The sequence below is a fragment of the Sceloporus occidentalis genome, unplaced genomic scaffold, assembly GCF_023333645.1.
Source record: "Sceloporus occidentalis isolate IW3139 unplaced genomic scaffold, rSceOcc1.0.p SCAF_1, whole genome shotgun sequence".
NCBI lineage: Eukaryota > Metazoa > Chordata > Lepidosauria > Squamata > Phrynosomatidae > Sceloporus > Sceloporus occidentalis.
Window position 1 is genome coordinate 265,562,425 of NW_028316981.1, and position 17,872 is coordinate 265,580,296.

The following is a 17,872-nucleotide window of genomic DNA, read 5'->3' on the forward strand; positions in this document are numbered from 1 at the left end:
CAAATTAAAAACTATATCAAATCATTAATAAATGTATAAACATAATATTTAAAAAGCAATTAAGTGGTTTATAAAGTCTAAACATTAACTATTGAAAACAAAACATATTAAAAGGCTATATACCAACCTTAAAAACATGCATAATAATAATAATAATAATAATAATAATAAATGATTTATTTGTAACCCACCCAATAACAAGGAATCTGCATGGGTAACAACAATAAAAATACATTAAAATACAATAAAATTCAAAATAATCCCTTCCCAACCCCCTATCTCAGTGCTAAAGCAAACAATATCAATAAACAATATAAAAACATTAAAATGGAGTTAGCTAAAAATTGGGGAAATAATTGGGTGGACAAAGAGAAGGACAGTTAGCAGTTACCTTGGTCAGTTTCTAAAAGCCTGACAGCATAAAAATATTTTGGTTTGCTGACAGAAGGAGAGCAAGGAGGGAGCAACCCTGGCCTCTCTACGAGAGGGAGTTCCAGGATTGGCACGTATGGAAACAAGTCGTACCATGTTCAAAAGACCTCTTTGAAGATCTCAGAAAATTTATGCTAGTTAGTCTAGAAAGTGTTCTAAAATCATTTCTAAGGATTTGCAGCTCCTGCAATAAATTGTCAGTCTACAAATGGAGAAGTTTCAACACCGTAGTCAATCTACATGGGAGTGGTTGTCGTACCAAATCTCTCTAGGAACAATCCAGGTATATCACTGAGGAAGTCACAAAGAACTATACATTGACATCCAAAGAGCTACAGGCCACTCTTTTCTTGATTAATGTTCAGGACTCAGTGGTCAGGAGAAGATTAAATGGTGATAATAGCAGATTAGCCAGGAGGAAACCACTGCTGTCTAATTAAAATGGGCTCAAGATCACACAGATGATCCCCAAGACTTCCAGAACAATGTTGTCTGGACAGACAAGTCAAAAGTAGAACTTCTGGGCTTTAGTGAGAAATATTATGTCGTGGGTCTGTGTGTTGGTGAAACCTGATTTGAACAGAAGAACTTAATCCCAGCTACCAAACATGGGTCCCACCTCAGGATCAGGATAGCTTGATATTATTGACTCAACCTTTTGCATTTTCTAGAGGAGAATGTCAGATCATCCATCTAAGAGCTGAAATTGAAATGAAAGTACACCAATTAACACAACAGTCCTAATCATTCAAACAGATTAACCAAAGAATGTATAGAGAAGAAGAAATTCACTGTATTATAAAGAACGGCTGCCGGGATCACCCAGCAGCCGCATTGCCGCCGGTTGGAGCACCACCAGCTTTGGGGCAGCTTGGGCCTCGGCGCGCCCCAGCATGCCTTGCTGGGGTGGGCGGGACCACTGATTGGCTGCCAGCGGGGGCCAAAGGTGGGCTTTCCAGCACAGAGGTCGCTCTGGCCGATGGAGGACCTCTCTATGGTCACTCCTTCCAGTCCTCCAAGGCAGCGGATTGGGTGGCCTTGGAGGAGGAGGAGCGACCTTGCTTGGCCCCCCCTCCATACTTGGCCTATATAAGGCTGCGCGGCCCGGCAAGCGGGGCCATTTTCGCTCAGCTCCCCACCCTCCCTCCCTTGGGTTGGTGTTGCTAGTCACAACCAGGGGCGGCAGCATAGGCCAGGATCTGGGTGGTATGGTCTCCAGGGCTGCGGAGCACTGGAGCGGGAGTCCTTAAGGACCTGGGTACGCTGAGCGGTTACGTATGGCCATTGTGGGGGCCATTACGTTATTACGCGACCCAGTGACTAGGGGCTGGTGGAAATACGGACAATCGGCTGGTTGCTATCCGGTGGTCCATAGCCCCTTGGTCTTCCCGACTGTAGGCCTGGTGCAGGCCTTGGGTATCAAGCAACCAGGGTGTTGGTCGATTTTTTCCAGATCCTGACCTCATGCTATGGGCCAACCCTATGCTGTTATTGCTGCTTTCAATTAATAAAGTTGTGGCCTTTCTCCCAGTTATACCTCTGTGTTTATTGTGGTGGCGCCCCTCCCAGGCAATGGACTTCTCAGAGTTTTGCTGCAAACCCCATTGAAATGTTGTAATGCAACCTGAAGTAATTTGTTCCATGTTAAGAAGATCTCAAATGTCACTGTGTCGAAGCAGTTCTGTAAAGAAGAATGAGCCAAAATTCCTCAAATCTGATGAGAGAGAGACTGATCAACAGTTACAGGAAACTAACCTGAAGTACAAAAAGGAGAAGGGGGGGGATGCAGCAGCATTTTAAAGATGGGCGCAATACAGACTGGCGCTATGTGCTGGCCTGGGGCCAATTTTAGGGCTCGGGAAAGCAGAGCCCTCCCACGCTCTCCCACCGCCATTTTGGTGCACGTGCGCCTCCAGACAGTGTGTGTGCCAATGATGTGCATTGTGCACCATGTCCAAACTGTACAGTGCACAACAGATGTCACTGTGCCATTGTCTTCCTCTGAAACTGAAAAAGTGTTAACTTGCCAAAGTTCACCCAGTGGATTTCCATGGCTGAGATGGGATTTAAACCCTTGTTTCCTGGACTCCTAGTCCAACACTCAGACCACTGTGCCACAGTTTCCTTAATTTGGTAATATTTGTATTTCCTATTGACCTTATTCTGCAGTAATAATATTATTAATTTTTATGGCCTATGAATATTTAGGAAGCTAAGTTGATATGGTTGTATATTAAATTTTACATATTGCCATCCCAAATAAATGCTGTGAGTGCTAAAAATTTAGTATCCACAGTGGAAGTGCTGTGACCATATTTTAATACAGTGTATATTTGCTTGCTATCTTATACTATGGTCAGAGTACAGATTGCTGAAGAATAATTATATAATGGGAATAAATTTTCCATTAGAGAGATCAGCTTTGGACTTAAAACTGAAGATGACTGAGGGTAAAATTGTTAGCCCAAATATATCGGATCCTGACCATATGTTTTTAAGGTATAACAAATAATTAACTACTGCTGGAAATAACGTTTGAAGTAATTATAAATGATGATGTAACTGATACACAGACTTTGGGGCAGGGAAAACCTGGCTAAATTTTGTGGTGCTGTTTCCAAATAGTGCACTTTTGTGGAACTGAAAACTTAATGAACAAACTGGAAATAGGATGATGGAAAGATTAACTGCCCTTTCTATCAATATCTGCACCTCTTATATATAAGAAATCAGTATCATTTGGAAAGTTCAGTGCTTCAGTTTGGAAATTCAATTTGGATGGATCCATTTTAATTTCTCAAATAAACCACCCAGTTTGCAGTACAAATGAAAAGCCAAAATAAAACATTAAAATTCAAGAACACTACAACACAAAAGTAAGGCAAACACAACAGCATGCTGAAGAACATCAGGAAAATAAATTTAGAATCTATTTTAAATGATATGTTAATTTTGATTAATTTGTTCAGAGGTGTATTCAGAAGCTCTCAAGTTCAGTTCTTGACACTTCGAATTAAAGGATTATCTATTTTAGGGCTGGAGAAGCTCTATGCCTTCCTTTGAAGAGCTGCTACTAAGAGCAGCTGGTAGTGGATAACATAAAACAATGCTCTAGAGTAAAGAAATGCAGTTTCAAATGTATCATGCAAGAGGGATGGCATTTATAGACACAATTTATGGGATATGAACCCAGCAAATTGTAAATAAAATTTTTAACAAAACTGGCAGAAAGGTGTGAGGAACAAGCATTTTGAGCAATGGCTTGGAACCTAAGATCTTTTTCATAACTGAAGGACACTTTCACCTGTGCAAGTATAGACTGACTTTGCCCTGCTGACATTGCTAAATTTGCTTGCAATTCAGGATGACCTGTGGTGACATCAGGGCCCCCCAATCCTAAACAGATCTTTCTTGAGTCCATGGGATTGCAGGAAAAGAAGGAGAAAGGTCTGTTAAGATCTAAGTCAGTGTTTTTAAACTTTTGGGAGAAGACCACACATCCTTTTTACAGTCTGATGAAAGGCAATGCATCCCTTCTCCAGAAAAATGCACATAACTATAATTTGTAAAGTTAATAGGAAGGAAAACAAAGAGTAATCAATTTTGTTTGCACATGACTCACAGGCCTCCTAGGGAACCATGGAGCACAGGTGAAGATCTCCTCATCTAAGCCACAGCCAGTCTATGATGTTTATCACACTATACTCTTAAAGTGCTACTATTCCACTTTGACTCCTCTAGCTGCCTCCTGTTGCATTCTGGGATTTGCAGTTTTAAGGAGGGGTATTTAGAATTCTCAGGCAGAGAACTTTTCTGCCTGAGAATTCTAAATACCCCTCCTTAAAACTGCCAATCCCAGAATGCAACAGGAGGCAGCTAGAGGAGTCAAAGTGGAATAGTAGCACTTTAAGAGTATAGTGTGATAAACATCATAGTGTCAATGTCCTTCTTGAAAGTTCCCTCCCATGGTGACACACTCTTCTTTGGCTGTTCTAATTACCTATTCCCTGTTTATTCCTGAGGTTATTGACTACTCTTCATCTTTCAAAGAGAGTCATTCCTAAATACTGTTTTCCTTAATAATATGTCTCTTAAGGTTCATAATAGCTAAATTAGGAGCCCTGGTGGCGCAGTGGTTAAATGCCTGTACTGCAGCCATTCACTCAAAACCACAAGGTTGCGAGTTCAAGACCAGCAAAAGGGCCCAAGCTCGACTCAGGCTTGCATCCTTCTGAGGTTGCTAAAATGAGTACCCAGACTGTTGGGGGCAAATTAGCTTACTTGCTGTTCACCGCTATGATCTTTGGAATAGCGGTATATAAATAAAACACATTATTATTATTATAAGTGAAAAGAACTTAAGAAAAATCATAACACTTCAGCAGTGGGAGAAATCAGGAGTACTATATATGTGCAAATTGTATTGTTAGATAGTGCATTGTCTTTTAAATGTTAAATAACAGTATAAATTATTGTTATTTTGTGTTTGTAAGGAAATAAGTAATTGGTTAGAAGTTTATAATGCAAATTTTGAACATAAAGAAGATATGTTTGAATTTTGTTGTTTATGGATTTATCATGAGTTCTTTTGAGGGAGTGGATTAAAGTCACTTTTTATTTCAGATAGCTACTGGGGAAGGCCAAATATAGATGCAATTGGTTTTCTGTTGGCTTGTGAGAAAATAAAACTTGGAGAAGTGATGTAGATCCCACTTAACACAATGACAATATTCCAGTTGATTTTAATGAAGGATTGCAGCTTGTGTTTAAAATAAACACATTTTTATAGCACTGATAGTAGTGATAGCCAAAAATCAGAGTCTTAAATAAATGATATAGACAGAGTGGTGTAGTGGGCGCAGTGTCAAACTATGGCTAAGGACACCCAAATTCAAATCTCCACTTTGCTGTGAACCCAGCCTGTCATCCAGTGAAGTGGACTAGGGTCCACAAAAGCATATGCTAAAAAAAAAAAAAATCAGTCATAAAAGTGTTACAGAATTCATTTATATCTTTTTTAACCCAATGGGGTTGTGGTAATGAAAACGTTGCTGCTGATTGGGGTTGGATGGGAGAAAGAATTATGTGGATGCTGCCATGAGCTCCTCGGAGGCATAGTTGGAATATAAAATATAACCCGCTGTCATATGGATCTCTAAGTCTAAGTGCCAAAAAAGAAAAGAAAAAGAGTCTTGTCATAAGCAGGTCAAGAGTAATTGCTGTGTTAAGTGCTGATACATGAATGTATCCCATGGGGTGAGGTGAGAACAGATCTTTATTTTTTTACGAGGCAATTGTACAGAATAACAGGGGTGTCAGTGTAGTATAAAGTAAAGTAACTGTGTCTTGTGAAGTAGATGGGGTTTGTCAACACTGTTACTTTGAAGCAAAGTAATCAGCTCTGAATTTTTGTATTCAAACTTGATATATGGAGTCATTTTTAATCAGAATGTATGTCCCTACAGATAGTTAATGACTTCATCGTGTTGAAGCTAAACAGTTTTTACCTTTTGTTCCTATACGTGTGTGTGTGTGTGTGTGTGTGTGTGTACTAATTAACTAACTATAACTAACTATAAATTAAAACCAATAACACATGATATTGAAGTTAATAATAAATTGATTAACCTGTAGTGGCTCCTGAATCAATACTGCTATTTAAAAGAAGAGGCTCATTGACAGCTTTCCCTATATACTGAATTACAGTAATTGTCAAGCAAATGAATACCTCACCAATACTCTGTGAACTGGTTAGTTCATGGGGGTTAGGAGTGCAGGAGTCCTGTTAAAGTGGGGGGAAAATGAATATCATCACTCTCCCACTAACTACGCATGCTACAGACTTCTTTCCCACCAACAGCCCCAGCCTGTGCCTCCATTTCCCACCTTGGTGCCATAATGCCATGTTTTCTCTAGCACATCCATATTTAATTTTTCTTAGATTAAACCCTTTGCTTTCTAAATTATGTAATATTGTATTAAATTCTTGAATGTTTACAGTCAAAATTAGCCATAAACATATTGTTGGTCCCTGCTTTCTGAATTTTCTATAATCAAAACAGTTACTTGATCAGTACCTGAAACTGTAAAAATGTTGTACATCTTTTCTCAGTTGCAAAATTGGCAATGAAACACACAAAACTATTTTAGATTTACAGAATGATTTCAAGTTACATAGGATGCAAAGATAATTTGCAGTTACTAAGTATTTATGAGTATTTTTCATTGGTCTCCTCTTAGGTAAAAGTGATCCCTTTTGTGTAGTTGAGTTGAACAATGATAGACTGTTGACCCACACAGTATACAAGAATCTTAACCCTGAGTGGAACAAAATCTTCACCTTGTAAGTCTTAATGTGTTGCTTTCTCAGTTTACTTTTAAGTCTCACTAGTCCTTTCAAAGCTATCAAGATAAAAATAAATTGCTCAGGTTTCATAAGTTAAACTATATATTTCATTGCCATTTGACATCATCTTATGAATGAATGCTATTCAAAATCTGAATGTACTTTGAGATAGTCTCATCAGTGCTGTGTAGCTACTTGGTCAAGATGACAAACTTTCTAACCTTAGTATCAATACATTTTTTAAAATTGGTCTGGGAACCTTACCAAATCCTAACTATCCTTCCAGGTACTACTCAAATAACTGAACTCTGGCTCTTCTGCATACGGATTTGAAAATTATGGCCTGATGCATGAAACTTTAACTTTAAATCCAGAAAAGGGGAGCTGCTGATTTCAGATTGAAAATAGTGTGGGTTTTCTTTCACAGTATACCTCTCATGACCTTGATGTATAGGTCAGAAATCCCCAAATGACTTTTCCCCCTTTCTCTGACCCACTGAATCCTTTTCCACATTCAAACTATTTCTCTGAAATAAGGATTAATGAAGGTAAATAGGAAGGAAGGGGTAAAGCCATGGGAAGAATATGCAAGAGTTGGTTTTGCCTATACTTTTAAGTCTCTTTTCTTATTTCGTATCTGGAAATCTGTATACACTTGACTTATTCCCCATTCTGTTACATGACTTTTCCTTTCCTTTCCTTTTTTTTTTCTTTTTTTTTTTGTCCCACCAATTTCTAAGCAATATTAAGGATATTCACTCAGTTCTTGAAGTGACAGTTTATGATGAAGATCGAGATCGGAGTGCTGACTTCCTGGGCAAAGTGGCTATACCACTGTTGTCTGTAAGATTTCTTCCATTATTATTATTATTATTATTATTATTATTATTATTATTATTATTATTATGCTCTACTCTGTGTGTTTCTGCAGTCATAGGGGAAAAACCCAACAACTGTCTGTCATTTCTCAACCAAAGTCTATAATAAGAATACTAAAAAAATTTAACATACTCAATTCTCAGCCATGTTGAATCCCATGATAGTTAATTTTTCCTGACAGACTTGGTCCTGGTAATGAACAGGTACTTGTCAGAATTGCCACAGTTGTTTTGGGTTCTCTGTCAGTTTCAGCAGCTGGGGGTCAAAGGTCACAGAGGGAGTGTATTCAGTGGAGACCGGGAGACAGACGGCTGTCATGTCCTTTTCCTGCAGATTCAAAATGGTGAACAGAAAGCCTACGTCTTGAAAAACAAGCAGCTGACAGGGCCAACAAAGGGGGTCATCTATCTTGAAATAGATGTGATTTTTAATGCTGTAAGTCTTAACTTTGGCTTTTTTGTACTGCTAAAGAGTTCAGTTTCATGAAAGCTTTTGTTCCTGATTTGTAGAGAATTTCTGTCATTCCTCATTTTCTCTAAACCTTGATGCATGCTGCAAAATGCTCTTCTGTCACTGGCTGAGACGCCCACACTTTTTCACTTTAGTGCTGTTGCTAATGTATACGCAAGCATGAGTTTCTTTGCCTTACATTTCTGTCTCATACTCTTGATCTTATGATTTTGAAATGTTTTAATGATGATTCTAAATGATGTACATATGAATCCCTAAAGATGATGATATTTTGACATATAGGTGAAAGCCAGCATACGCACACTAATGCCTAAAGAACAGAAGTATATTGAAGAAGAGAACAGAATTTCTAAACAGGTAAAAACTTAGAAAAGAATTGAAATCGAGAGCAGCCCTGCAATAGTTTTAGACTGGATAGCAAAGAAAGTAACAGGTATCAATAACCCCTTCACGACTACAAAAAAAAAATCCTCTTTGAAAATTTCAAAGACAAAAAGAACATAGATGTGAATTGCATCAGCTCTTCCTGCCAGAATTTATGTTCATTGTGAACCCAGGGAAAAGTCACCAATCTGCCCCTATGTATCAGGTTATAACACAGGTGGTTGTAAACTAGCATACATTTTTGCAGCTAACTTTGATCCTGGAGGAACACTCATATTGTGTGGATTAAGGAATGTAAAAGGCTTTTGTTCTCTTAGTTCTGATTCTGTGTTCTTATTAGAAGTTACATTAAGATGACAGAAACAACAAAAAATAATTATATGACTTATATATTTCAAGATTTTTCTTTTCACATATATTTACTGCTTAATGTCTGTCGTAGTTTTTAGTTAATAGTAAAGTAGTCAAAAGCACAATTCTACTAATTTTTTTCATTTCAAGTAACTTGTAAAATAATCTTTGGAATAGTGGTAACTATTTCAAAAGTGCAATTCCATTGAAAGCTCTTAGTTGAATTAACTTGTAGAATAAACCTAACAAACTTACTGATAGTGTTTTCTGTTTGCTGTCTAACATTAATGAAATTTTAAATCATCCTCCTTTGCAGGAGCTTAGTTGTGTGCTGTTCAGTATTTTAATATAGTTATTCTATGAAACACTAAGTGCTTTTCAATAAAGAACAAGATGATATTACAATTAGCAAAAGTGAGCAAAAATGTTTTTAAAATGTAGCAAATAAGTGAAATCCAATCATATGTCAACAGTTGTGTAAATTCCATTGAGTATCTCCAGTTAAGAATAACAATTTGATTTAAGCCACAGTATTTTATTCCAGATGTTATCTTTCTCATCAACCCCTCCTTAGAAATTAATGCAATGAAATGTATGAACCTTATAGGTTAACTTTTCCCAGCTCCTGGTTGCAAATCATTATGGTTCATTAAAGAGCAGGACATTATTTCTATTCATATTATAGATTCCTCCTCAATGTGGTTTTCCTCAGATGTTTGGATACATTCCCCATCAGTCCTAGCTAGCACTGCCAATTGTTTGTGCCGATGGTGGTTGTAGTTCAAAATATCTGGAGAGCATCATTTTTGGGAAATGGTTTATTTACTATATTGTACTGTTACAGCTTCAGTAGAGAAATGTGAATAAGATGGCCTCAGAAAGGTTAATCAGAATTATATACTTTCTCAAATCTATTCATACTAATAAAAAATGGCTAAGATGACTTTGTTAATTCCAGTTATTAGAAATTAAGTTGATAAATCTCCTAATCATAGTACCTAAAGCATGGTTTCAAATATTTGGAAATAAAGTTTATTGTTATGCACAACTATATTGATACTTGAATTATTTTTGTATTGTGTAATAGAGTACAGTCGTCCTTCCACATTCATGGAGCCCTGGTGGCGCAGTGGTTAAATGCCTGTACTGCAGCCAGTCACTCGAAACCACAAGGTTGCGAGTTCAAGACCAGCAAAAGGGCCCAAGCTCGACTCAGGCTTGCATCCTTCCGAGGTCGCTAAAATGAGTACCCAGACTGTTGGGGGCAAATTACCTTACTTGCTAATTAGCTTACTTGCTGTTCACCGCTATGATCTTTGGAATAGCGGTATATAAATAAAACAAATTATTATTATTATTATTATTATTATTATTATGGGGGTTAGGGTTGAAGGACCTCTGCAAATATTGAAAAATCATGAATAATCCCTCCCCCCACTTACAGGGCAGCAGGGAGCAGGGATAGAAGAGAAGCACTTTCTTCTTCTTGCTGCTCTGTAACTAGATCAGCTGGACCAGTTTTAGGGCAGCAGGGAGGGTTTGAAGAGAAGTGCATGCACACTTCTCTCTCCCTTCCTTGATGCCTCAGAGAGCTTGCCTGAGCTCTCTGAGGCATCCAAAGGAAGCTGGGGGACTCATGCACACTGCTCTTGCCCCTCCTCTGGTGACTCAGAGAGCTCAAGCAAGCTCTCTGATGCATCATAGGAGGGGGGAGAGAAACGTGCATGAGAGTCCCCCACCTCTTTGCCAATGCCTCAGAGAGCTTGCCTCAGCTGTTTGAGGCATCGGAAGGAAGCTGGGGGAATTGCTCTTCCTTCCCCCTGGCTGCTGCAACCTTGGAAAGCTTTGGGAGAAGCCTCCCAGGGTGACAGGGGTTTGGGGAATAGAGTGCTTCCTTTCTCTGGCCCCAATCGCCCTGGAAAGCCTTGGGAGAAGCCTGTCTCAAGCCCTTCCAGGGTGGCACGCACACAAGTCCCCTGCCTTCCTTCTGATGCCTGAGCTCTCTGAGGCATTGGAAGGGAGGCAGAGGAATTGTGCTCATGCTCCTCTCACCCCTCCTCTGATGCCTCAGAGTGCTTACCCGAAGTCACTGAGGCATTGAGGAGGGGGAGAGCAGCACAAACACACCTTTCCAAGCTGCTCCATTCCTCCTGAGCTTCCCTCCATCCTAAGGGTAAAATCCTGGGAGGGAGGAGGAAGGGGTATGTGCATGCATGTGGCATGACACTCATGAATAATCAAATTCTCGAATGTCAAATGCAAATGCATGCAGAGGGACAACTGTACTACAAGCCTGCATTTGATGCAACTACTGACAGTCTTGATGATAAATACCTATGTAGACATTTCTCCTTTTTGCCCTACGCAGATTGTAATTTAGTTCCCTATGGCACATTGTTTAAGTTAAAATACATTCCAACCAGTGTTCATACCAAAAATGCAAAAATCAGACTAACATATGCTACCCTTTCTTTCCTTCAGCTTCTTCTAAGAAACTTTATGCGTATGAAACGTTGTGTTATGGTTCTCATAAATGCTGCCTACTACATAAACAGTTGCTTTGACTGGGATTCACCACCGAGGAGTCTTGCTGCTTTTGTGGTATGGTATTTTATGCCTCATATTATTGATAAGTTTATGTAAAAATAGTTACTAATAGAATCAGCATCAGGACACAATTTTATCTGAAAGAACAAAATCTGTTAACCAGTAAGCAAGATGTAGTTTAAGACTTAGTAAGAGAACCAGTACTCCTTTTGAAACTGGTGTGCATCTCGAGTTGGCATCCTCCAAAATACTCTATGCATCAGAACCAGGAAATTGGATGCAACCAGTTTCTTATTTATTTATTTACTTACTTAATTTTTATCCTGTTTTTCTCTTGGGACTTAAGACAGCTGAAAACATGATTTGAAAACTTGATTAAAATATAGATCAAACTAAACACAACAGGTTGTTGTTGTTATATTAAATATATAGTTCTGGGCGCAGTACAAGGTGTTGGTTATTACCTTTAAAGCCCTACATGGCTTGGACACAGGTTACTTGCAGGAATGCCTCTTCTATATAGTCTGCCCTGCACTCTCAGAATCTCTGGGAAGAATTTACTTCAATTACAGAAGACTAGACTAGCGACAACTTCCCAGAGGATCTTTATTTCTGCTGCCCCAAAATTGTAGAATGACCTGTTAGAGGAGATCCATCTTATTACTACCTTAGATGCTTTCAAGAAAGCAATTAAGACGGATCTCTTCTAGCGGGCCTTCCCATCTGACTCTGTATAAAATAGCCCCACCCACTTCAATGCTCCAGTTTACTGAATATGATTAGATGAAAAATTTAACTGTTAATTTTATTATTGTATTATGGGAGGGTTAGAGTCTTTGCTGGAAATATTGTGGTTGACTGTAACTGTATTGTTTTTCTATTGCATTTTATCTGGTTGTAATCCCGACTCCTAGGGATTACAGCAACCAGATTAAAAAATAAATTATAAAAAGTGAGACATCCTCTCCAAAGCTTAAAATAATAATAAAAAGTTCTTTGCTTGCCATTGGAAGGAAAATAACAAGTGGGTTAACATAACTTCCCTGAAAAGAGCACTCCATCACCTGGTAACAGGTTGAGAAGGCCCTTGCATATATCTTCACTAAAAGAGAGACAAATGCATTCTCAGTTTTGTATTTAAAGTTTGTATTAAAATGTTCTAACTGCCAAGTCAATCCTGAGCTCTTTTCTCTGCAATGTGTCCCATTGTAACCAAATAAATAAAATATAATCCATCCTATCCAACAGTTGGTATAAATTCTGACACTTGTTCCAGTTAGCATCATATTAGCTTCCTTGTGAGCACTGACAAGTTTTAGGCTCTGAAAAAAGCATCCTAAGAAATGAAAGCAATCAAAATATGGCAGCTTGTTTCACTGACAAAGAATTGTTTTAATACTAGTATACATAACAATGACACTACAGACAACTTGATGAAGAATTGTTATGCCTGTAAATACAGTTTTTAGAGGATGAGGTGTAATAATTAGTGTTGGTTTTATGTGGTTGATTTCCAACAATATAACTGTGTGGTCTGATAACTATTGTATTTGAGAAATTGTGTGGGCGGGACCATGTTGTAATGATTTGCCATGATGGTTTTGCATGTGGAAAGGATATGCTGGTTGGGGTATCTCCCATATGGTTTCCTGTGTTGAAATGTTTTGGATGACGTAGTAAGTGACCACAAAGAAGTAGGAACAACTGCTTCTCTGGTACTACAATATGGAAACATGTGTGACTTGATAATGGGAACACAGATGTTGATATAGTAATATTTTTTATTCTGCACATGATAACATTCATGATAGCTCTGTATTACCTTAAGAATCAGAGGCATCAGTTGCTGGGGTACAACAATGGAAGAGGGTTATTTGACTTCTTGCTGACAAATAATTGGCCATTTAGGAAACAGGATGCTGAACTAGAGATACCTTTGCTCTGTCGTGCAGAATTTTATTTATGGTTCTTACTGAGTTTTGTACGCATTTTAAAAGTCTGTTGTTTTTGTTTAAGCGAAAAAATCATTCTTGGCACTTCAAAAGTATTCTCCATCTCTCTGTTTTTCCCCAAAGTGCCAGAGCTGAGTTGCTGCCCACACTGTAGAGTATATCTCTGCTTGGCAAGAAAGTAAAATAGTCCTTTTTCTTCTCACTCATTTTTCTATTTATTGGTTTTGTTTTTGTTTTGTTTTTTTGTTTTTTGCTTCCATATATCTTCACGGTTAACCTGTAGCCTTTAAAATGTTATCCAATGTCTGGAAACTGTTAATGGATTTTTTTTCTTCGTCCCTCAGTTGTAGTAAATATAATGAATACACTGTCACTTCCTAGATGCTATCTGTCCTTTCACAGGTATTATTGCTCCAGAAATGACAAGCCAAGAGTCCTCAGTGCAGTGAACTCTTAATTTTACCATAACATCTTCCTCCTTGATCTCTTTGCCTGATCTGCCTTTTTTTTGCAACTATAAAATAATCTGCCACAGTGTGGCATGCCAGCCAGAGCTATCACAGCCTATCTGCCTTCCATTGACTCTGATGTCATACATGTGTTAGGCTGTATTGGTCTAGACAGCAAAGGGTCCTATGAAAGAACTACCAACAGCTTTAAAGAAATTAAAACACCTTCATCGTTGTATGCCATGATCTTTAGACTGACACCTTGTTGGTGTAGAATCTACACTGCAGATTATTGATTGGTTTCAGAGTCTTTTGACAGAGACAGCTGATACTTGGCTGTTTATACCCAAGAGTTTTGCCTAAGTCTTGTCATAAATCCAGACCTCAGCAACCTGTAGTACTGTCAGAGGACCTTAGTGGTGGATACTTTTGTTTTTGTTTTTGTTTTGTTGTTGCAGTTCTGAAAATAGCTTTCTTCAGGAAAGTTTCTGGTGCATTAATGAACTGTAGGATTGAATCTTAAGTCACATATGTTGTTTAAATACAATTTAGTCATGGAATTCAAGCATATGCTGGCTAAATGATCAAATGCAGATGACTGTGTTAAATGATATAGGCCTGGGTCCAGAACTGCATAAAGTGAAACTCTATAAATTAGATGATCCTGTGAACAGTACTTTTGCCCTTCCTTCTGCAGCATTTTATTCCTTTGAAAATCTGCTCTGGTGGGTTGAGAGACCTTTGAGAATAGTGAGCGAGGTGGTCCTGGGCACAGTGTGGGAAAAGGGGGATCTGTGAAAATCTCACCACACCTTCATCCAGCAAAAAAATCCCTCTGTGGGACTGTTTTGTAAATGCACTACAATTTCTGTGTTCCTATTTAAATGAAGTAGTATGAATCCCTTGTATGTTCTTTTAGCATGAAGTGACAGTTCTCAAATATTCTTATTTTCATACCATAACAAATGCATGGAAATTAACAAATTGCAAAGATGGTGTTTGGAATAATCTGATGTAAATACGGAAATTTGCTCTAGTTGGGTTTAATTTTCTTTAGGCTCTTAACCAGTCATTCATGTATTTCTGGATGTTGGGGAGTGTGAGGGAGTGCAAGACGATATAGGGCAGGAGAGAAGAGAATGTGCGCAACCTCTTTCATGTACTGCCAACTTGCTGTAATGAGCAGAAAAATAATTGGATAACTAAGCTCTCAGTAAAAGGACAGACTTCAACATGAGTCAATGAATTATTTTGCAGGACAAACTTTAATCTTTAAATATGATTGTGGATAATTTGTGGTGCCATTTGTCCATTTGAATTGTTTTAGCCTTTTCAGTTGTTATACAGTATGTGCTGCTGTGTTAACATTAACATTTGGTATTTTACACATTTAATTCCTATAGTGCTGTGTGGTCTTTGGGGAAATGTGTTCTAGTGCTTCAAGAAAGAGACAAAGTATTGATCAGCTAACATTTCAGCTACGTTTATGTTTGTCACAAAATTAATGAAAATGCCAAACAAAAATGTCAGAGAGCACAAAAAGGTACAATTTGAATTTTGGTTCTTTAATGAAAAGTTTGAGATGTACATTATCAAATGTACCTTTAGCTTGCACTGTACAGTTCCTAACACAATAATTAAAGGGGGAACATGAATAATTTTTGCTGAAGCATTGACCATAAACCTGTAAGGAAAGAAGTAGTGTTCAAAAGCAGGAGATGTTCCCAAATGACTTCAGTAAAGCATTTGAATTTCCAGTTTGGCTATTTAAATATTGTTAATAATAATAATAATAAGAAGAAGAATTTTTAATCTGGGAAAATTATAAATACTTTTCAATTTTTTTCAGTGAAGTTGGGAAGGTTACAGATTCCTCTCCTTTCCATTTCAGCTTCTGGAAAATCCTCTGAAAAGGTCTTATTTTAAAAACAGTCTTAGGCACTTCTCTGTTTGTTGCTGTTTTTCTTTAGTTTTCAGATTTATTCGACCTATTTTAAATACATATTTATGTTCCTTTTAAGATGGTTAATACAAAAATATAAATGGCTGATACAGAGATAAGGCTAATATTTTTAGATGAAATTGCATCCTGAACTGCGGGCTTGACAGTATGTGTTTCTTATTAACAGAAAAATCTTGGCACATCAATACAGAAATTTTTTATAGGTCCCTTTTTCCTTTTGACTGTTCCTCAATTCTTTTGAAGCATCTGGACAAGGCCAAATTATTTTTAAGCATGAGTTTCAAGAATGTTTTATATTTAAGGATTTTTGGAGCTAATAACTTTTGCTTATACATTATAAGCAGTTATCAATTTGTCCTCAAAATGTACAATTTTATGTTGACATTGCAACAGGCACAGTGGCTAGTCAATAAATATAATTACTTTGTCTAAGAGTACAGCTTCATTTCAGTGGTACATTGGTAGTAAAGAAAGGAATTTATGCAAAATCTGATTCCTTTGCTTTGCTTTTTTTCTTTTTGTGTGTTATTTAAAAATTGCATTTCTATATTAATTTTCTTTTCAGAATTCTTTGTTTCTGGTGAACAGACACTGTATTTGAAACAAGGTCAATGGCTTCTGGAATGTGGTGCAAATGACATATATCTGTTTTCTCTATGAAAACATAGGGAGGTTTTTTTCACCATCTGTTTACGGTTGTGTACTATATGAATCTAATGAAATCACACAGAATACAACTTCATTACTCAGTGGACTCCACAGTCTTGTATATTATATTTAATATATTCACTAAAGCATTTCCAGGCCCATTTCCCACTGCCATTTCTTGTGTTTCATGAAAATCTGCTTCTGAGTCAGGAACTCCTATAAAAGGATATACACTGTGGGGAAAGAGGAACCAGATGGTGTGGTTGGTTAAGCACATAAACTCATGTACATGTAGAAATGCAGATGATTATTTGGATTCCAGTATGTATGCTGGAGAAGATGTTTTGCCATACTGTTTTATTCTGGGGTTTAGACTGACTGGGATTTGGATCCTCTGCAGGGGTGGGAGGCCCAGGAGGCATATGGATCCATATGGGTTTCTGGTGGCATTGGGGAGTTTCCTATTTCCTTGGCAAGTGATCCTGTTGAAACTCTGGCTGATTTCTGGAATAGGGAAATGGCCAGGATGGTGGACACCATTGTCCCTAAGTGTTCTCTAACACAGAGTGAAGCCAAGCAAGCCCCTTGGTTCACTAGGGTTTTTGTAGTGATTAAACAAGTGGGAATGAGACTAGAGCAGTGACATCCTGCACTGGGTGACACTAGATGCAGGGGGCAGGGCCTCTGGCGAAGAGCCAAAAGGGCATGCCCCCTCACCTTGCTACCGAGCATCATTTTACTTATGAGTAGACTGGTGCTTGGCAGGGAGGGCAGTGCTCTGGGCATTTTCCTTAAATGATGGGTGCCATTTTACTGATGAGTAAATTGGCAGGACGGGACAGGATGATGCAGGGTGGGGGGTAGGATTGCACATGGAGATGTTGTGTAGGAGGAGCACAAGGGGAGGACCCAACTGGGTGTCACCCCTTCTGGGGTGTCACCCATTGTAGGCTGCACCACCGCACCCCACAGTGATGCCACTCGGATCTTGTCTGATCAAACATGACCTAGAGTTCAATGGAAGGCCTATGCTGTGGTAGTGATGGCAGCAAATAAATTATACTTCTCTGCCACCATTGCCTCTGCACAGTGTCATATGGCAGACCTCTCTTGAATGGTGGGAAGCCTTTTATACTCTGGCCCACAAGAAGAAAGTAAAGACCACTTGACATTTTGCTATGACAAATTTAAAAGACACTTTGCAGACACAATTGCTTGGATGCTATAATTGAGTGGATGTAATCTTGGTGCCTACTTGTCCTGTATTATTAGATATGTTTCAATCACTGAAGCTGAGCTCAGAAGGTGGTTCTGGGGGACTCCAGTTTGATGCCTTCATCATTGGCTTGTGGACTCCCTCAGAGTTCTGTTTTGTTCCCCATGCTCTTTAATATCTACATGAAACTTCTGCTTGTTTGCCGATTGTACTGTATGTGTATTGTATGGTTAT

General features: G+C 38.3%; 1 protein-coding gene across 1 annotated transcript in view; it reads left to right on the forward strand.

The window, feature by feature from the left end:
* LOC149323842 (multiple C2 and transmembrane domain-containing protein 1-like) overlaps nucleotides 1–17,872 on the forward strand; it is a 253,115-nt gene that overhangs the window by 139,551 nt on the left and 95,692 nt on the right. The window contains exons 11-15 of the mRNA XM_089482469.1: nucleotides 6,673–6,775; nucleotides 7,519–7,621; nucleotides 7,991–8,092; nucleotides 8,411–8,485; nucleotides 11,345–11,464. Coding sequence (XP_089338595.1) covers nucleotides 6,673–6,775; nucleotides 7,519–7,621; nucleotides 7,991–8,092; nucleotides 8,411–8,485; nucleotides 11,345–11,464 — 503 coding nt within the window. The remainder of the gene's footprint in view (nucleotides 1–6,672; nucleotides 6,776–7,518; nucleotides 7,622–7,990; nucleotides 8,093–8,410; nucleotides 8,486–11,344; nucleotides 11,465–17,872) is intronic.